This window comes from Colletotrichum abscissum (assembly GCF_030869225.1).
Source record: "Colletotrichum abscissum strain IMI 504890 chromosome Unknown Scaffold_71.1, whole genome shotgun sequence".
Lineage (NCBI taxonomy): Eukaryota > Fungi > Ascomycota > Sordariomycetes > Glomerellales > Glomerellaceae > Colletotrichum > Colletotrichum abscissum.
In genome coordinates this window covers 61,582-81,225 of record NW_026850516.1, presented here as the reverse complement: position 1 = coordinate 81,225, position 19,644 = coordinate 61,582, and the positions used below count along the sequence as shown (strand labels likewise).

At 54.5% G+C, this 19,644-nt stretch overlaps 9 protein-coding genes across 9 annotated transcripts; 5 read left to right on the top strand and 4 right to left on the bottom strand.

Moving 5' to 3' along the window:
• Nucleotides 1-72: 72 nt before the first annotated feature.
• CABS01_15662 (dihydroxy-acid dehydratase) lies at nucleotides 73-2,256 on the top strand (the record flags this gene model as incomplete). The annotated part of the gene is made up of 5 exons (XM_060548996.1): nucleotides 73-231; nucleotides 376-473; nucleotides 539-546; nucleotides 616-723; nucleotides 785-2,256. The coding sequence occupies 5 exons, from the start codon at nucleotides 73-75 to the stop codon at nucleotides 2,254-2,256; spliced, it is 1,845 nt and encodes a 614-aa protein (XP_060391079.1).
• A 982-nt stretch (nucleotides 2,257-3,238) lies between these two features.
• CABS01_15661 (glycolipid 2-alpha-mannosyltransferase) lies at nucleotides 3,239-5,064 on the bottom strand (the record flags this gene model as incomplete). Its single annotated transcript, XM_060548995.1, has 5 exons — nucleotides 3,239-3,580; nucleotides 3,631-4,033; nucleotides 4,087-4,173; nucleotides 4,227-4,625; nucleotides 4,679-5,064. Coding segments are annotated over 5 exons (1,617 nt in total), but the record flags the coding sequence as incomplete, so codon positions are not given.
• Nucleotides 5,065-6,909: 1,845 nt separating this feature from the next.
• On the top strand, nucleotides 6,910-7,236 carry CABS01_15660 (uncharacterized protein; the record flags this gene model as incomplete). Its single annotated transcript, XM_060548994.1, has 2 exons — nucleotides 6,910-7,057; nucleotides 7,106-7,236. The coding sequence occupies 2 exons, from the start codon at nucleotides 6,910-6,912 to the stop codon at nucleotides 7,234-7,236; spliced, it is 279 nt and encodes a 92-aa protein (XP_060391077.1).
• Nucleotides 7,237-7,965: 729 nt separating this feature from the next.
• On the bottom strand, nucleotides 7,966-8,916 carry CABS01_15659 (short chain dehydrogenase; the record flags this gene model as incomplete). Its single annotated transcript, XM_060548993.1, has 1 exon — nucleotides 7,966-8,916. One exon carries the CDS (start codon nucleotides 8,914-8,916, stop codon nucleotides 7,966-7,968), a length of 951 nt encoding a protein of 316 aa, XP_060391076.1.
• A 683-nt stretch (nucleotides 8,917-9,599) lies between these two features.
• Nucleotides 9,600-10,603, bottom strand: CABS01_15658 (ribosomal protein L15; the record flags this gene model as incomplete). Its single annotated transcript, XM_060548992.1, has 2 exons — nucleotides 9,600-10,188; nucleotides 10,278-10,603. The coding sequence occupies 2 exons, from the start codon at nucleotides 10,601-10,603 to the stop codon at nucleotides 9,600-9,602; spliced, it is 915 nt and encodes a 304-aa protein (XP_060391075.1).
• Nucleotides 10,604-12,024: 1,421 nt separating this feature from the next.
• Nucleotides 12,025-14,684, top strand: CABS01_15657 (sorting nexin mvp-1; the record flags this gene model as incomplete). The annotated part of the gene is made up of 5 exons (XM_060548991.1): nucleotides 12,025-12,517; nucleotides 12,761-13,570; nucleotides 13,635-13,774; nucleotides 13,830-14,423; nucleotides 14,475-14,684. 5 exons carry the CDS (start codon nucleotides 12,025-12,027, stop codon nucleotides 14,682-14,684), a joined length of 2,247 nt encoding a protein of 748 aa, XP_060391074.1.
• Nucleotides 14,685-16,261: 1,577 nt separating this feature from the next.
• CABS01_15656 (uncharacterized protein) lies at nucleotides 16,262-17,327 on the top strand (the record flags this gene model as incomplete). Its single annotated transcript, XM_060548990.1, has 2 exons — nucleotides 16,262-16,267; nucleotides 16,335-17,327. 2 exons carry the CDS (start codon nucleotides 16,262-16,264, stop codon nucleotides 17,325-17,327), a joined length of 999 nt encoding a protein of 332 aa, XP_060391073.1.
• Nucleotides 17,328-17,584: 257 nt separating this feature from the next.
• CABS01_15655 (uncharacterized protein) lies at nucleotides 17,585-18,163 on the bottom strand (the record flags this gene model as incomplete). The annotated part of the gene is made up of 2 exons (XM_060548989.1): nucleotides 17,585-17,821; nucleotides 18,137-18,163. Coding segments are annotated over 2 exons (264 nt in total), but the record flags the coding sequence as incomplete, so codon positions are not given.
• Nucleotides 18,164-18,425: 262 nt separating this feature from the next.
• CABS01_15654 (uncharacterized protein) lies at nucleotides 18,426-18,981 on the top strand (the record flags this gene model as incomplete). Its single annotated transcript, XM_060548988.1, has 2 exons — nucleotides 18,426-18,657; nucleotides 18,920-18,981. 2 exons carry the CDS (start codon nucleotides 18,426-18,428, stop codon nucleotides 18,979-18,981), a joined length of 294 nt encoding a protein of 97 aa, XP_060391071.1.
• Nucleotides 18,982-19,644: the final 663 nt, after the last annotated feature.

Sequence of the window (19,644 nt, the reverse complement as noted above, 5' to 3'; positions counted from 1 at the left end):
CAACGCGAATTGACGCAGTTATCTTCTTCCACCGAACCGGACACCTATTTACGCTACCCAAAACCCTTCACAATGAGCGCAGACCAAGCAGGCCGCGCCCCAGGCGACGCTGAAGAGACCAGCTACAAGGACAGCCACGATTACATCCAGTTCAAGGAGCACCCCATTGAAGGACAATTCAACCGTTGGTCGCACACAATCACGAGGGAACATGACTTTCCCGGCGCACAGGTACGCAAAACATTCGGCGAATTCAGCACCGCCGTCACTTGTGTCACAGCAAAGTTGGGGAATGCGGGGTTGTGGCCGGAGATGCGGGGTGTCACCGCGGGGTTGACGAAACTATTCAGAACCTGGAAGCTCACGATGTTGTAGGCCATGCTGTACGGCGCTGGCGTGCCGAACAGGGAGATGATGAAGAAGGCGCCGCATGTTGGTATTGCAACAGTGTGGTGGGAGGGCAATCCTTGCAAGTATGTCTCCTCCTTTACATTTAAGGCGTTTGTTGGGAGTGGCTTCGACTAACATGGTACAACAGCACGCATCGTAAGAAGATCGATCCCTAGCTCAGAGAACGACTCATAGAGATGAACATGAACGCTGACAAGGTAACAGTGCTCGATTTCGGCAAGATTGTGAAAAAGGCTGTTGAGAAGCAGGGCATGCTCGGCTGGCAGTTCAACACCGTCGGCGTGTCAGACGCCATCACCATGGGAGGAGAAGGTAAGTTATCCTATCCTTGACTGCAGTTTGCATACGACAAGCACTGACTTGACGCTTTCAGGCATGCGCTTCTCCCTCCAGACTCGCGAAATCATTGCCGACAGTATCGAATCGGTGACTTGCGCACAGCACCACGACGCCAACATCTCTATTCCGGGTTGCGATAAGAACATGCCGGGTACGATCATGGCTGCCGCGCGTCACAACCGCCCCTTTATCATGATTTACGGCGGTACCATCATGAAGGGTCACTCGGACCTTCTGGAGAAGCCCATCAACATCAGCACTTGCTACGAGGCCCGCGGTGCTTTCACATACGACCGCCTCCACGCAAAGACCAACCCAGGCACGGAAGGCCGCACCCCGTCCGACGTCCTCGACGATATTGAGCAGCACGCTTGCCCCGGCGCCGGTGCTTGCGGAGGTATGTACACGGCAAACACCATGGCGACTGCGATTGAGGCAATGGGTCTGTCTCTCCCTGGATCTTCATCATACCCGGCTCTGTCCCCGGAAAAGGCCCGCGAGTGCGAGCGCGCCGCTACCACTATCAAGATCACCATGGAGAAGGACCTCCGCCCTCGCAAGCTCATGACCCGAGCCGCCTTTGAGAACGCTCTAGTGCTCACCATGATCCTCGGCGGTTCCACCAACGGTGTCCTCCACTTCCTCGCCATGGCCAACACGGCCGATGTGCCCCTGACGATCGACGACATCGACCGCACCAGCAACCGTATTCCCTTCCTGGCCGACCTTGCCCCGTCAGGAAAGTACTACATGGAGGATCTCTACAAAGTAGGCGGCACGCCCTCCGTTCTAAAGATGCTCGTCGCAGCCAACCTCATCGATGGCTCCATCATGACGGTGACGGGCCGCACCCTCGCCGAAAACGTCGCAGACTGGCCCTCCCTCGACCCGAACCAGAAGATCATTCGTCCGCTCTCGAATCCGATCAAAGCGACGGGCCACATCCGCATCCTCCGCGGAAACCTCGCTCCCGAAGGCGCTGTCGCCAAAATCACCGGCAAGGAAGGCCTCACCTTCACGGGCAAGGCCCGCGTCTTCGACAAGGAGCACGAGCTCGACGTTGCGCTGTCGGCGGGCTCCATCCGCCGAGAGGACGGCAACCTCGTTCTCATTGTCCGGTACGAGGGTCCCAAAGGCGGACCAGGCATGCCGGAGCAGCTCCGCGCCAGCGCGGCGATCATGGGTGCCGGGCTGGATAACGTGGCGCTCGTGACGGATGGAAGGTACAGCGGTGCGTCCCACGGCTTCATCATCGGCCACGTCTGCCCCGAGGCGGCGGTCGGCGGGCCGCTTGCGCTTGTGAAGAATGGAGATACGGTTACCATCAACGGTGAGACGAATCGCATCGACGCTGTTGATGTCGACGAGGCGGAGATGGAGAGGCGGAAGAAGGAGTGGAAGGCTCCCTTGCCGCATGTGAGGAGAGGTGCTTTGGGCAAGTATGCGAGGTTGGTGGGTGATGCCAGTCATGGAGCCGTCACGGACGCGGCGGATCCGTCGTGGTAGATACGTGTAGACATGTCTTGATATAGACTTGTAATTCAGTATAATTTGGGAACCACTTCTTCAGTGTTCGGTCAGTGGACAGTCCTTACCCGGACGTAGAAGTCCCAGGGTACCGCCGCTAGCAACCCGGCTTTCTCATTGAGGGCACTGATAATGTTTGTTTTGTACCTGGTTATGCTAGACTAGCAAGAATCTCCTGAACCTGGCTTCATATCATTCTTCTTTCAATAAGTCGCCAGTAGCAAGTTTCGACTACGACCTTGAACCAACCTACCTGGAATCTCTAGTGTCTACAAACTTCTCTGTCACAAGGTAGGCATCACAGCATGGGGCCACTCATGTTTGGTAAATCACACGTATACCATTGGCACAGGAAAGGCTGGGGCTTTCCAGCATGCGCTTCTAACTTTGAAAGCTCTCCCGAGAACAGACGTCGATATTTCGTTGTTTATGCGTCTTATACAGCTTGGTATCCTTGCGCGCGCGCGGTGAAAGGGGCTTATCCAGCACCCTTGTTCTTCCTGCACTATGTCTCCCCTTCTCGCTCACTATCGAGGTTGCCACTTCTCCTGCTCTCCTTTACTTTCGACAACTTGAAAAAAGACTTGCGCAGCTCTGGGAATAACCTGAGCCAACCGTTTCTGTAGCTTTCCACCTCTCTATTTCATGCGTCGCGATTCCTTGTGGTGTTTGATGAAAAGGAAAAAAAAAAACAAGAGAAAACGATTATGGACAGTGGCCGAAAGCTTTGAAACCCTTAACTCCCAAAGAACTCGAGCAAAGACCTGTAATGGCAATGCCATTACACCCATGCGTGCCAACATTAATGAGACACCCTTCTGTGAAGACAAAGAGTCTGACGTCTCCGCTTCGTCAATATACAATCCCTTTTTATGTCGTTTCCTCCGTGACTGGTGCCAGCGCTCGTATGCTGGCTATGGCTCGTGACATCGTATACGTATGCGATGCATTGTCGTTGCATTTACGGGCTGGCCCATCCACCGGCAACATCGACCCATTCAGCAAGGCACGATCCCTCCTTGCCCTCGACGTCGACAATGTCTGTGTCGCATCGGCATCTGCATCCGACACCGTTCTCCTTCTCAGCGTCCCAGTTTTCCCAGTACTTGTCTTCCTCGATACGCTTCTTTTCGTCAAGAGTTGTCGTCTCGAGGTAGGGCTGTCTAGGCAGCTGTCGGGCCGGCGCATTGGCGGGGCAGTGCTGGATAGTGGTGTGTCGGTATCCAAAGTCACGGAAGTAGTGGATGTCGCGAGGGGAGAGGAGGGCGCCGGCTGCCAAGGAGTGGATGGGGGCATCACCCCACTGTCCAGTGTTAGCTTAGTTTCTCATAGTTCTGCATCCTGCGGACTTACGCGTTCCATCCAGAAGCCTCCACTGCGGTCCATCATCTCGAAGAACTCTTCGTACTCCTTGCCGCGGAACCAGTCAAGGCTAGCAATTTCGAAATTGGACCAGAAATGACACATATTGTACGACTCGCCTTCCATAGCCTCGGGATCGATATCGGGCAGGTTGTTGCGGTTGGGGTCGGCACGGAGAACTTCTTCGGGCAGGGGAGACTGGTCGGTGACCGGCTCTTCCTTCTTCTCGACGGGATCGACGAACATCTCCCACAAGCCCTTGGACTTGAGGCCTTTCAGGCGCTTGTAGGCGGAAGCGTATCTGAAGATGTTGGGGACAGTCTCGCGGAGTTCCTTGACAGCGATGGTGAAGCCGTAGGTCTTGTTGGCATCGATCATGGCCCAGAAAGGATCACTGTGTGATGGTTAGCGACTGAGTTGTTGATCGATTAAAGTAACCAAACATACTAGGTAATGTCGCAGAAGTATTTGATCTCGGGCTCGAGACGCCAGTACCAGTTGTACTTGGCGAGGAGCTCGTGCTTGTAGAAGAAACTGTGCCGGCGTTAGCATAGAGATAAGAGAACGGTTGTGTCTCTGAACCGTACCCAGAGTAGAATCGGCACATGGCGTGGTAGCTCTCCAAGCCACCGTACATGACAGCGGCGTCACCCTGCTTCGCGATGCCTTCCTTGGCGACCTTGTGGTCGATCCAGTCAGGGTAACCCCACATCTCAGGACCGACCTTGCCAAACTCAACGGGAGCGGAGGTGTAGTTGGTGACAACCTCCTTGAAGGTCTCATTGAAGTCGCCATCGTTCAGGAAGACGTAGGGGTAGTGGTACCAGCGGTTGAAGTGACGCTCAATGGACTTGATGGATTGAATGACGCCTTCCAACTCCTGGTTGCGGGCCAGAACGACGAATGCACCGTTAGCCTTGGGTCTGCTCGTATCGGGTTCGAGGCATCCAGTGACGAAGACCTTGTCGTGCTCTTCGCTGATTTTTCTGTGCACAATATCGTTAGGCTTGATCAATTGAGAATGAGATCAGGTGCATACCTGATAGCAGGGGGGGCGCCTGCGGGCATCAATATCCTTCCAGGCGAGCTCGGGTGTCTAACGAAGAGCACGAGGATGAGGATAACGACGATCAAGGGGAAGAGGATGACGACGCCGAGGGGCACCGAGATGCTCGAGTTACCGCGAAGTCGCAGCGGTCTTCTGAAGAAAGCAAGTCGCGAGGTCAATCTGTTCTGGCGAGCGGCCTTTGTGGCAGGCTTCTCGTCGGCGGTGGGCAGTTGCGGCGACGTCGAGGTCGCCTTTGCGGCTCGTCTAAAAAGATCCATGGCTACGGCTGCGGCGCACCGTGGCCGGCAGTTGTGTGAAGGAGGGAGGTTGTGTTTGGCGGTGTTGTGGTAGAGAGATGTCGGATGAGAGATGGGATGGCTCCAAGGGTGGCGTTGAAGGATGTGTCGTCAAAGATTAGTAGGGCTGGTTGGATAAGGGGTGTGTGGAAGGCGATTGCGGTGCGATGCGTCGATTAATGGACCTGATTCCCTTTTTTTCTTCCTTGGATGAACACGCGAACCGCGAACAAATGCAAAGCCGTGTGCTATCGAAGCAGCATACGCAGGCGAAAAACGAAAAAGGCTGATTGACACGTGGTTTGCGTGGGCGATGCGAATTGCCAAGGGGTGCGGTACGTGAACGAGCGGCAGGGACGAGATTTCCCTCGAGCAAGGCGTCGGGTTTGTGGTGGTAGTGGAGTGCTGACCGAAGACGGGGGGTGAGAAGCTGAGACTGAACAGTTTTCAGGCTTCGCGTCGAAGGCGGAGGAAAGACACGGCACTCGCTGATGGAGAGGGTGTGATGTGGATGCGGTAGCGGAAGCGGAGAACGCGGTTGCTTTGCTAGGCCTCGCTGTTGCAGTCAATGGGCGGAGTTGACGGTGAGACTACTACCCTCGTGGTATGTGGTCGATTGTGCTTGTGAGATTGAGCCCAAAGGTTCAAAAGAAGCAGAAGAAGGTTGGTTCTTCTCTCCCCAGGGTCACACACACACACAAAGGGCCTGACGGGTTGAGCCGGTTTGGGATGTGATCAATTGCGTCGAGCAAAGGGTCTCGTCTCGGCAGGCGACATAGGTCAGTGGCGTTTGCGAAAAAAAAAAAAGAGGCGCGGGCGGGCGCTTGCGGACGCTATCGTGGGTTGTCGCCGTCGTCTTCGCTCGTCAGGTCGGAGGGGAGGGAGGGTGTTAAGTTGGAGAAAGGGAAAGGTCGTTCGGCGGGATGAAGGGGGTGGGTTCGTGAGTGGGAGAAGAAAGGGAGTTGGAATCCGTCGGGAACAAGTACCTTAAGGAACCAACTTTTTTTTTTTCGGGGTGGTGGGAAGGGGGGGAAAAGCTGACAGATGTCACCCGTGGATGGCTACGGATGAGGAGAGGTGGGAGAGTCACGGACGGGATACCTACCTAAGGAGGTTGGCATTTTTTCATGGCGATAGGGGAGCCGGGGGACGGAAGGGGACACCGTAGGCGCCTTCCAAGTTCCAAGTTCCATCTTCCATTTTACACCTCAATGTGACGGCAGGCACCATGCTCACGGCACCTGCCACCACGACCACGCAATCCAGTAGCGAGATAGGGACGCCGTCTCCTGTCATGCACCTTACCGGGTTCCTCATAGCCTCAATCAGAGTCGCGGTCCCCTAATCACAACAATGCCATCTTTCTTCACAGTTCACTCCATGGCTGCTCACCTTACGCAGTACGGAGTATGCTGGGCTGCCCGTGGTCTAGGACTTGAAAGTTGACGGGGATGCCAGAGACCAGACCGGACTGGACTGAATCTGGATGAGAACTGCAACGACTGCAACTCGACACAGCCAACCAGAGCACGGAAAGGGAGGGCAGAGTGGGGTAGAGGGGGGCTCAAGGTGGATGCGAGCAGCTCAGGGAACCTCGCGTCATTGGATAGATCGTCCCGCCAAGAACCGCGGAAAGGAGAAAGTGGACACCCTCCTTTTCGTCTGGATACCTATCTATCGGTACTCTGGGGTACGTACCAGCGTTATTCCATCGTGCAATCTGGACTCTTTCCGTTTTCATCCACTAATCACTCTCTGTTTCCTTCCATGATCAGCATCTATCTGCCCGTCCTGTCCACGTTAACAAAGTGCAAAAATACGAATAACTACCTTATGAACTTGCAATTCCGGTATCCCAAGGGCTTAGGTAATAATCCTGCATCCTGTCAGCAGCGTTTGGCCCAGAGGCTCAGACCTTTCCTTGACATGTTGCATTGGCTTGCATTGGATGCCATTTCCTGTAATCTGGCAATCTGGCAGCTGCTGCCCTGGAGCTTGTCAGCTCCTGTCGCCTGCGCCACACTTCCCACCTCCCGTCTGCCCAATCGCCAAGCAGACAAATCGCACATACCAACTTCCAACTTCCTTCCTGTCACGAGAGGACAAGCGTGTGGTCCCCAAGGACAAGTCCTCAACCCGATCCTGGTCCGATGGTGGCATTTCGCACCCAATGGCAGCCAGTCTGTACTTCTAGCGCCTCTTGTCGTTATCGACTGCCCACGAGTGGCACCAGCCGCACTACCTTACTCATGAGGTTGTATTTAAAAACCTACACAGTAAGCGCAAGCCGGAAATAATACAGATACAGCTTGGCTAGCCCCGTTGATCATTGATGAGATTGATGAAGGCCATCTATCGGTGTGGATCACCAGATAACCATGACTTCAACTCTAATCGTCCTGTGGGTTACTCACCTGTTGTGCATGACTGGTGCACGGCATCCATCTCACTCCACGGCTTTGCCGATTGCTTATTTTGATGCCACTGAATATTGACATGAGGTGAAGAACTACCTACCGGTGGTACGCCCTGTCTCATTTTTTGCCATATAATTACCTTATATCATCCTCCTACATTCTTCACGCCCTTATCGAGTTATCAAATGCTGAAATGGCTGAGACAACACAAATCTCCCATACTCTGACTGACGTATGAAATAGTAAACTCTAAGCCTATATGGACTGTTGAGCCTTATTTATATCTCGATCAACAGATTCGACAACGATTCCTTTCTCTGATTCAGAACACCCTTCCCCAAATTAGCATACGGAACTTCATAATGTCTCAACATCTCACCTCTCGCATGAGAAAGATGAACCGATGAATACCCCTTTCCTTACCAGTCTGATACTGGAGACTGCCTGGAGAAAGTTGATAGTACACTGCTGGGAAATGCCATCCCAAGGACCCGTACATCATAAATGACTACCTGACACCAATCTCATTCTCCATCTGAGGTTCGTTCCTGGTCATTGAGGGCCCTCACTTCGCCTTGCTGAACATCTTCTTCTCCGTAGACCTCATCTTCACCATAATCCTTTTATACAACGGATCCTGCAAGGTCGCAGGCACCAGGTCCAAAAACGCCATCTGTACCGCGTGGCCCCAGTACGGAATCAGCACCGCCCTCCCGCACCCGACCCGGTCCAAGATGGCATTCGCAATAACTTCAACCGAAGGCCAGAATACCCGCGGCGTCATCAGCTCCGGCTTCGTCGCCACCGCCCCAATCCGCACGCCCATGACCTCGACATCGAATCCGTCCATCGACAGCTCCCTTGCCATGGACGTCGACATGGCGCCGAGATACGCCTTGCTCCCGCTATAAAAAGACAGCAGCGGTAGCCCGTTATCCGATAGTGACCCGACATTGATAATCAGCGCGGGTTCCGACGACGCAGTGAACCGCGGAATCAGTACAGCGTTGAGCAGCGTTGGAAACAGAGCATTCATGTGCACGTTGGCCGCAATCTCCTCCATCGACGACTCATCTAGCCTCCTCATGATCGGCTCCGCCGGTCCGCCGCCGACATTGTTGACAAGCACGCGCAGGTTCAAATTCTCCAGCGGCGCAAGCATAACATCCCACGGCTGCTGCCCGGCTCCGAGAACCCCGGCATCGCCAACCATGATGCGAAACTCCCTGTCCGGATTCGCGAGCGCGAGGTTGTGCCGCACCTCTTCCAGCTTGACGTCGTTGCGGCCGTGGAGGACGACGTTGAAGCCCCGCCGGGCCAGCTCGTTGGCAAGACCTTTGCCTATGCCGTCGCTTGCGCCGGTGACAAGGGCCCAGGCTGGTTTGCCGTGGACGGGGACGAGGTAGCGGTCGAGTTTGGATTTGCGGAGGAAGGGGAAGAAGGGCCATGCGAGGTTGTATGCCGCGCTGACGAGGGCGATGAGCCCGACTATTTGAAGGAAGCTGAGAGAGTCCATAGTAAGGTGATTAAAAGGTGGTACTGATCAGTTACTAGCTAGCTAGCAGAAAGCACGAATGTGAATGAAAAGAGCTCAAGCTGCCTCTATTACTCACCTTGTCCCGTTCCACGCTCAGCTACTTGTATGCTAGAAAGAAACGAAACACGCATGTGAATGGTCGGACCAGACGTCATCCAGTCCAAGAGATTGTCGAATTGACTCTGGCCAACAGGGATGGTTCAACAACACCAAACGCCAGTTCTTCATGCTCCCCGCGTGGGACTTGGGCATCCGAGGGCGGCCGGCCACCAAAACCCGTTAATACGGATACGCTCTACCATGCCATCTCGGAGCCAACTCATTCCCCGATGAGCGGCTAGACGAGCAGGATCTATCCGCAGCGTAGGCAAGATATCCTCAGCATGTCAGCAATGCAAGAGTTGGGCCGAACTCTGCTTCCCTTTCTTGGCCCTGTGCCTCTAGTAAGCCTATCTTCACAAATCAGAGCCTAGGCCGTTCGTTTCCGCTCAACATCGGACGGAGAATAGAGAGTGCAGAAATAAGGCCCAGCTGTTTGAGCTTGGGGGGTAGTAGTAGTATTGATACAATGTCTGTACATACAAATCGCCGGGAAGTAATGGTACATTTTCTCATCCTGTTTTTTGGGCTCTTCCTCCACACCAACCACCGCTCTCCCGTGTCTACCAAAGGGTGTTGTCGCGGGTAACCTTCTTAGTCTCCTTGCGCGACTCCTTGTCGGCGTGCTCGATGCGCTTTCTCGCAAGCGGCACCTTGAAGTACAAAGACGGCGACTCGCCCTCCTTGAGCAAGTGGCTCAAGTAACCGCGGTGGGCGGGGTCGCGGTAGTACTCAATATCCTCACGGCTCGTGGGGTCGGGCAATCTGTAGAGGAACGTCTTCTTGCGGGCCTCGGAGAGGATGCTCTCGACGTACTCCTTGCCGACGGGCAGGGGCTTATCCGTGTTCTGGGACTCGCCTCGGAGGAGGCGCTTGATGGACTGCTTGGTGTAGAACCTGGTGAGGATCTTGCCGCCGTTGCCCTCGACGGCGTCAATGGCGGAGGCGGAGGCGCGCGAGACCATGATGTCGATGGGCTGGCGGAGGTCGGTCTTGCCGCGGCCGAGGAGCTTGATGCCGTCCTTAACACTGCCGATGAGGCCCGACTCGATGATTTCCTTGACGGTGATTTGCTTCGTAGGATCCAGGCGGCCGGCGTCGATCCATTGTTGAAGCTTGTCGAGGTTCAGTTTGGACATGACGGGAGCGCGCCTGCGTTTGAAAGTCAGTGACTGAAGATCGATTGTGTAGACAAGGCTCTGGACAAGCCGTTGGCGAATGATGTTCATGAATGCACCTACTTGTTGTCGAAACCCTTCGTTCCCCTTTGCACGATCAACGGTGTCTGACCACCTTGGAACCACGGCTTGACGTGGCCATGCTGTCCCTGACCCTTGTGACCTCTTCCAGACGTCTTGCCCTTGCCGGCAGAGGGACCACGACCGAGTCTGATGCGCTTGTTGTAAGCTCCCTTGTTGTCGCTCAGGCTGGCGAGGATAGAGGCATTGCGGGTGCCGATAGACAGGCCAGCGAAGAGGGAGACGAGGCTCGTTGGGTTCGTGGAGGGGCGAAGGGCACGGCTACAGCATGTCGCAGCATGCAGCGGCGATACTATCCGTGGCGGCATTGTGAGGGTGGATGTGGTGGCGGTCGTGGGCGTTGGGTGACGATGAACAGCGACACGGCCGAGATTCCAGGTCCGGTCCTCCAAAATTTCCAATGGAGCCTCACTCTCCCGGGAAGCTGCTGCAGGTGGCCCAGTCGCGGTTCGGCAGGTTCACGCGAAGAAGAGCCGACCAAGCCACACTTGACAAGAGTGGCTGAAGCTCATCAAGGTGTGGCTGGTGGATATCAGGTACGGAGCACCTTGCATGCTTACCTAAGGCCCACTTGAAAGACATGACTTGCGTTAGGCACCTGAAGCTTCCCTGGCAGCAGCCCAGTGCCCCTCTACGGAGAAGGTACCTTAAGGTACGGAGCACGTCGACCTGCGACAGGGACTGTTTGCTCCGCAACAGCGTGGTCTCCTGGTTCAGTCCACTACTCCGTATGTAGTTGTCCCAGCCCCGTTCCTGGTTCAGGCACTGAGTGAGGCACAGACGGACAATTGGATTTTGGGCTCACCTCACTCAGCACTGTCAGTGTCGCCAGAAACAGCGTATCCTCGTCCAAGTTCCAGAGGAAGGAAGTACCTGACCAGGTCCCTTCCCACGCAGCCCACGCCCGTCTCGACTTGTCTCAAGCTTCCAATCCTTGGCCCCAGCTCTGCCTCCAGGTTGGGTTGTGACTTTGGGAGTCCAAAAAAAAAAAAAAGGTTCAAGCTTTTTGTCTTGATTAATCTTTTTTCTTTTCCAGCTTCCAATCGTGAGATCGCTCTCTGTTTCTGTACAGTTTGTTGTGTACGTGTACGTACGCATCATCGTCAACCATCTCGGTGCTGCGTGTACATGCATACTTAGGTACCTCACCTAGGTTCCATACCTTGTCATTGTCGCGGCCTGTCGCATCATCCACCCACTGGACCCCCTGGTCTTCCTTTCATCATCGTCTTTTTCTTAGGCTCCTTGCGCTGTTGATGTTTGCAAGGTACGGATACTCGACTCGACTGGACGCAGCTCAGCTCTCCCACACCTCTGCTGGAACCGACCTCGAGCTCTCTCGGCTCTCTGTTACTGCGATACCTTGACGTTGGCGCCAGTACCTACGCGGCAAGCTTACTCCGTCCGGACCTTTGGTCACCACGACTCGCCCGTCGACCTCTCTGCTCTCGTACCTTATCTCGTCACACTGCAACCGCCCGTATTCTACAAAGTCCCCCGTTACGCATCAATTACGAGGCCTCTCTGCTCTGCGTCCTGCGTTGGATAGCGCACTCCTCCGACCAGTAGCTCTTCCAATCCATCCAAGGGACGTCAATCGGCCTCTAGAGTACAGATACCACCAGCCAAACGCCAGTACTACCTCGATAACCTTGGAATTCGTTACCGCCCTTCTCTCGCACCCCTCCTAATCGCAATTGGCCGTCCAGTACATACATAATCGCCTACAATGTCCCTCTTCGGATCATCACCACCGGCGGATTCGCCCTCAAACACCTCTGCTGCGCCCTCGCGGTCGCTGTTCGACGAAGGCTCCATGTCAAAGTCCGGCTCCAATTCGCTCTTCACCGACGACGATCTCGCCGGAGCCGAGAGCTCACCCTGGGACATGCCCACTCCGAGGAAGAAGCAGTCGCGCGCCGATGTCGTCCGCAACCTCTTGTCCGCCTCCGACGTCCCCGAGCCCTACATTGAGACCTTTGACACAGTCGTGCGCGAAGATGGCAGCGGAGGGCGCGTCAACGCAGGTGGCATAGCCAAGCTATTCGCTGCTGCGCGCCTGGGAGCCGACCAGCAGGCGCAGATCATGTCCATGGTTGTGCCAGCTGCAGGTGGCGACATTGCTGTCGGACGCGGCGAGTTCAACGTCCTGCTGGCTCTTATTGCCCTGTCACAAGAGGGCGACCACATCAGCCTCGACACCGTCGACGAGCGACGCAGAAGTGAGTCCATTTTCTTCCACCTCTTTTCCCTCCGTCACCATCGCCATCATCACCACCATTTCCCAGCACCAGCAAACACCCACTTTTGTCTTGCCCACCTTGTTATGTCATGACCTCGGCACCCTGTTCGCCGAGCTGAGCTACCCGACCCTCGCAACTATCCCTCCTTCGTACCTTGCTACCACTTATCAGTGCGCGCAATCTGTGTGGGGTTCTCTGCTAATTGCCAATACACTAATCCAGATCTCCCACTCCCCAAGCTCGCCGGCTTGACTGCTGCTCCCGTGATGCCTCCCGTCTCCGAGCTGGCTGCCAAACCTCCTCAAGCCCCTGCAACCCCCGTCCAAGATACCCCATCGCCGCCCTCACCGCCGCCGCCGCAGCCCACCACTCTGCGCCGACCTCCGATGGACTTCCCAGAGCCAGAGGACCCATGGAACTCTCCCGATGTACACAAGGGCCACGCGCACGCCATCGCCGAGTCCCCCAGTAGAACCAACGGCGCCAGCCCCCAGCGCCCTGCAGCAAATGGCAATGGCAACGGCAATGGCCACTATAGCACGTCTCCCAGCACCGCCATCGCCGGTCGAACCATCTCTTCCTACACATCTGCGGCCATCGGCTCAGAGAGGAGTTCTGGGAGGCAGGATGTAAACACCGGCACATCGCCGGGTGGTGGATGGGGCGGCTACTTTGATGGCAACACCACGGGGGGCGGCTTCAGCGAACCACCCCAAAACAACCAGGTCACAAGTCCTTTTGGCGGTGCAAGCGGTGGACGCGACGCGAATCTTAACCCTGCGACCGTGCCCTCTCTGCGGCCTGCCGTGAGCGGTCGTTCGGGAAGTTCTGTCGAGGAGAACGTCGTCATCACGTTGATGCCGGAGAAGGAAGGACTCTTCATGTTCCAACATCACAACTACGAGGTTGCGAGCGTCCGACGGGGTAGCAAGGTCATCAGGCGGTACAGCGACTTCGTCTGGCTTCTGGACTGCCTACACAAGCGGTATCCGTTCAGAGCTCTCCCTCTGCTGCCGCCTAAGCGTGTTGCTGGTAGGTCTCATACTGCTTCTTGTTCACAATGTTCACATGGCCCCTACTGACATCCACGCGTTAGTCAACGGTAACCACTTCTCTAATGACGGCGCATTTATCGAGAAGCGCCGCAGAGGCCTTGGGAGATTCCTCAATGCACTTGTCCGGCATCCCATTCTGAGCCAGGAACAGCTCATCATCATGTTCCTTACTGTCCCGACTGTAGGCCACTTCTAGTCTTCTCAGTCCGCTGCATTTCGCTAATTGTTAGTATCAGGAACTGGCTGTATGGCGCAAGCAGGCCACCATCTCCGTTCAAGATGAATTCTCCGGACGTGCCTTGCCGCCTAACCTGGAAGACTCGCTGCCGCCCACCCTCGAGGCCATGTTTGATAAGACGCGCTCCGGTATCAGACGGTCAGCCGAGCTGTACATTAACATCTGCAACGTCATGGATCGTTTGGTGAAGCGCAGCGAGGGAGTTGCGGCGGACCATGCTCGTATTGCCATGTCTCTGACCTCACTCACCGAAACGAGTGCCGATACATATGCCAGCGACACCAACGATGTGCCTCTGCTCAATGATGGTCTGACGTCCATGAGCAGACACTTGAGAACGTGCCAGACGCTTTTGGAAGATGAGAGCAAGGCCTGGGAAGAGGGCGTGTTGGAGGATCTCAAGCGCCAACGAGATGCTCTCGTGAGCATCCGTGACTTGTTCGATCGCAGGGAACGTCTGGATAAGGACAATATTCCCTACCTTGAGCGAAGGATCCAGACAAATGAGACCAAGTTGGCCAGTCTCCGCAGCAAACCCGATGGCATGGTCAAGCCTGGTGAGATTGAGAAGGTGGTTGAGTCTATTCTCAAGGTATGTTGGACGCATTCCTCTCGCTTGCTGCAGTACTGATGATAGTTACAGGACAAGGAGTCTATCGTCAACCAACACAACCGATCCATCTTTGTCAAGGAGTGCATCCGTGACGAGCTCATCTACTTCCAGACCACCCAGTTCCACGTCTCGCGTTGGAACCAAGACTGGGCTCAGGAGCGCGTCAAGTACTCCGAAATGCTGGCCGACAACTGGCGCCGTCTTCTCGATGAGCTTGACGGTATGCCCCTCGGCGACTAATTACCTTTCCTCCGTACTTCACCCTTTCTATGAACGCATCGGCTTTGCATATGAGCGTCTCTTCACTACTGGCGTTCCGGTCTTTCCTCTTCATCCGCCGGGATTATTTCGACTCTTGCGTTGGACTGTGTCAGCGACAGTCTACCTCAAGTCTTGTACGAATTTGTGTCCGTTGGTTCTTGTTTTTTTTTTCTGAGCGCGATATCTCTCAAATCAGAATGTACATCTTAGAGCAGGGACCCGTTGCCGAATACCCTTTGGTTACCCAAGTTGCTTTTAATACATTGTTCTTAATCTTGATCTCATCATCTGCTCTTGCATCCTTTGACTTTTACCCGGTAGCTCTCAAGGCCTCGACTTGATGAACATGCCGTCATCATCGTCGTCGTCGTCGTCGCCGTCGTCCAGGTCGAATTATTCGTCAATCTACGTTACCATTAGATTAAGTAAGTGTCTCATGGCTCAGGTTAGACTTCAATCCACATTCCTGATATCATCTCAATTACAGTTCTCATGGCGAACGAGACCTCGACTTCATGAACCACCATACTTTATCCGTTTCTATAGATTCGATGAAGTTGACAAAGCACATCATTTAGAGTCTCTCTGTGTCAAAGGTTCCGTTCGGAAACCATGCTGAGCAAGCATCCAAGTTCTTTAGGCCAGGTGCTCATGCATTTCTCCATATACCTAGATCAGTGCTCGAATGTCAGATGAGATATCTGATCTCGTAATCCAAACGATAGGTTCTCCATCTATAAGATCACATGCCGTCTGCCAGATGGCTTTCACTCATCGTTCGAAGCACTTCAATCATTAAAACGGCTTACTAAAAACAGAATAAGCCAGTATCCGATAGCTTCACCTTAAGTGCCCATAAATGCCACATGGCGACGGACCTGGCTCTTATACCGCAGAAGATGTCTGGCCCCGAGCCAAACCATAGGCTTCTTGGCGATCTGTAGTTAGCATCAACGAAGAAGACGAGGCACCTTCTACAGTACAGGGCTTTTCATTCATCGAGGCTTCTCCCTAATCAGTGCTCTAGCAAGCTTTCTGTCTTCACTAAGCTATCAGATCTATCGATGAGACATCATCATAAACGAGTCAGACAATTGGATATGGCGAAAGCCTTATAACGACGTCTCATCTAGCTAATCCTCGGAGCTTCTAGTTCCTCCTCTTCTTTGCTTCAGCCCTCAAAGGAACGCTAATGTGCTCAGATTGTGTCTCTGGGTCAGACATAGCACATGCCCTCCACGATCCCCCATCATCGCTTCGTAACAAGAGCTTGTGTCCACGTCCTCAGGCATAGCACAGGTAGCTCGACAGCCACGGGACGAGACCAAGCTATCGTGAAAATCTCATAAGCTCCGTCATAACATAAGCCCTAGAATCCCGTCAACAAGCGGATCCCTCCACGATAGGAATTCACGTCTAGAAAATCCTTTCAGTTGACGAGACCTTTTGGACTTTCTCTTCTTTCTTTCCACCCAGACATCACCCCATTCTTCCAGCCTTGTCTGGACACATCTCGACAGCCAACTATCTCCTCATTCGCGATACCTAGAACCAATATGGATGTAAGTCTCCCCTCCCCCATATCCCCCTATTCCTCGCGAGTGTTACTTACTAATAATCGATTGCCAGCAGGAAAAGGGCAAGAAGGACAAGCCCATCATCGTCTCGAGCGACGAGGGTGCGACTCCCCCCCTCACCCCCCGAACCGCCGCGGCCGCCGGCCACCTTCGGCTTGCCCGCCTTCTCGCCGAAGGCCCCGAGGGCTGGAGGGCCGATCTTGGTCCTCCCACCCTCGCCGAGTTCGGCCTGGCCCCTGCCCTTCCCCCGGCCCCGGCCCCGGTCTCTGCCCGCCCGCCCGCCTCCGCCCGCGCCAGCCCGGCGGCCTCGGCGGCCTCGACAACCTCCAGCTCGGCCAGCAGCTCGATCGGGTCGGGGAGCTCGGCCTCTGTCGGCTCCTTCTTCGACGACGAGGACCCCCAAGGAAGGATTCGGGCGCAGACAGGCAGCAAGAAGGACCACCGCCGCTGCAAGTTCAAGTACTACCAGCGCAGGCAAAGCCGGTCCAAGTACCGCAACGTATACCGTTGCAAGGGCTATCCCGGAAACTCCGACTGCAAGAACATGCTCTACTGCTCTCGCGAAAGAAGATGCCTACACAAGTCCAACTTCAAGGACAAGGACGGACGTATCAACCTCAAGAACTGCGCAAGCTGCCGCGCCGAAACACGTACCGCCAAGATCGAGGACAAGGGCGAGCGAGAAGCCAAGAGACGCCAGCTGGCCTCCGAATTCAAGGCCGTTCCATTCAAACGCGGTTCCGGTGCTGGTCGTAACGCCAAAGGCAAGAAGCGTCGCCTCGGCAAGAAGAACTACTCTGCCCGCAAGGGTAAGGCCACTGTCAAGTCCGGCCGCGGGGCTACTGCAGGCGAGACTGAGTCCGATGTCGAGTCGGAGGAGGAATTCCTGGGCCACGTGGACCTACCTGACGAGCGTCCTGGCTTGAGAAAGCGTCGCCGCAAGGATGAGTCTGACGATGACGACGACAACTACGGCGCCAACGGAAAGGGCGGCTTTTCGGGAGTTGGTGGAGGCAACGGTGCGATCCCTGTGATTGCCCATTGAGGAAGTCTCTATTCTTGTGCCGGAACGCTACAGAGGTCATACATCCAACTTCATTTATGACTTGGTCCCCTACCTGTACCGGCAGCTTGCACATTACGACCTATCGACATAATCACTGGATCGATTCGAACAAACATACATACATTCAAGGCGGCTCGTTTTCTTTTTCGGCATGACAGGCTCGACATGGCTAGTGGCTCTCATTTCTTACACCATTGAGGGAAAGTGAGCGTGAAGACTGTGCCTAGATTGAGGCTTTACTTCAGCGAGGAGTCAACCCCCGGGAGAATGACTTTGGCTTTGGAGGGCAAGGAAACTGGGTCCTGGAGACGCGTGAGGCTGGTAACTTGGGGAAGGGGGCTGGTCTTATTGCTATGAGACTTGACATCTTCAGCGGATTCTTCGCCTTGCTGGAGACATCGACATTCCCACTTATGACGAACAACTTTACAAATGGGGCATGTAGAGCCAAAGCCAGGATCTTGGTTCACGCTCTAGATCTTCACAGTGTCTCTCTACTCCTACGAAGGTTGGAAAGAGGGATGGGTGGTGGTTCTGCATCCGCAAGGTAAGCTCATTTCCTTCACTTCAACCAACCTGCCCACGAACTAACTAAACTCTAGGAGAGTACTGGGACAGCTGACGAAAAGTTAAGATTGAGAGCAGCTGGGAACGTGTAGATTAGAGCTGGGGAGAGTGAGAGGCCGATGATATGGGAAGCTTAGGTCTCCCAGAAGGGAAGGCGGGGGGATTCGAGACTCGGTACTCGGGAGCTTAGATCGCCCCCGGATTCATCGTCAAATACATACATTTCCCTTGGAGATGCCTTGCGCACCTATGATGTGAAATTTTCAACATTGACTAAAAAGGTGGAAACAAACTAGGACATGCACAGGTTCTTTCATGAGTCAGCTACTCTTAAGACCTCATCTTGGAGAGATACTACATAACTACCTCAAGGATTGGCTGCATCGAGGTAGCGTGGATCGAAGAGCTCATAGTTACCTTGCGATGAGACCATTCCTGGAGTCAATGTGGTGATCAATGAGCTTAAGCTAAGCCACGTCAATTCAATACATTGACTCTACAAGCTGTCAAATGCTGGCTGGATCTTCGCGTGGCATGGCTGTCATCTTTGAGAAGCAATACGAGAAGATGGAGCCCGCGGTCCGCGACGCCGCATGGCCGACGCCTTCCGGGCGCCGACTCCCGCCGGCACACGGATTGCGGAAGCTGAACAGCTACTTGAACTGGCGAGACTCATGCACATTTAACCATCTCACCTCGACTAACGTGCTTTCTTGGATTCTTCTTGTGGAAGAGAAGTCAGGTACTAAAAGGGAGGGGGAGCATCGGCGCCTTTCCCGAAATCGCACATGAGCAACCCTCGCCTAACCTCATTCTTCTATGACCACTCGACATCCCACCGTTTTTGGCTCACCGCTGCTTCACACCATCTTCGCCCAACTCCTGCTCATCGATTTTCTCATTATTCTCGTATTTCACGCCCGTCCTGCGTCTCTTGCACCCAGATTATCATGGCGGTATCATCCCAAAGAGACCCAAAAAGCAACCCTCTTATCTCATCACAGAGATAATGGACGGCTGGGATGTGGGCGAGGCTGCCAACCAGAACGTCGAGACCCCCGGCTAGTTGCCGGCGTCGCGCATATCAATAGATAATGCACCGCGATATGGGTATGTGGGATGTGGGATGCGGGAAAATGCCAGCAGAGCAGATCGCTGAGACTAATGGCCCATGGGAAACCTAGACCACAGCATTGGATATCAGATATATCAATCACCCCGGGTCGCTAGTCTTGCAGGACGGGCGCGCCATCGCGGGGCAACCTTTTCCTGACTTCACCGTATCATTGCGGATGGGGAACTTTCTCGGCAGCTCGGCACCGCCAACGATGGGTTCGTATCCCGATTGAGAGTTGCGTAAAGCACACACTTAGACGATGGATGGAGTAGGCTGTGCCGTGTTTCCCGACGGATCTTACGGGCACCGGTTGCTGTAAGGGATTAATACTGGTGGTGCGACACGTCCAACCATGACAACGACGGCACTTCTCTCGCTCTCACGGACTACGGCGCGATTCATGAACAGCAAACGATAATCACGATCAGGCGAAGAGGGACTGCTATGGGTATTGCAAATAGGAGTCGACCTTAAGGAAGAGGAACGAATTCCTGGAATATGTATCTCGCATCTATCTTCGACGGCCGTTAATGCGCTCAATTCCGATCTCGTCGAACGCGACCGTTTTATCTACCAGGAAAGAGGAACCAAAATATCCGGGACACCATTCAA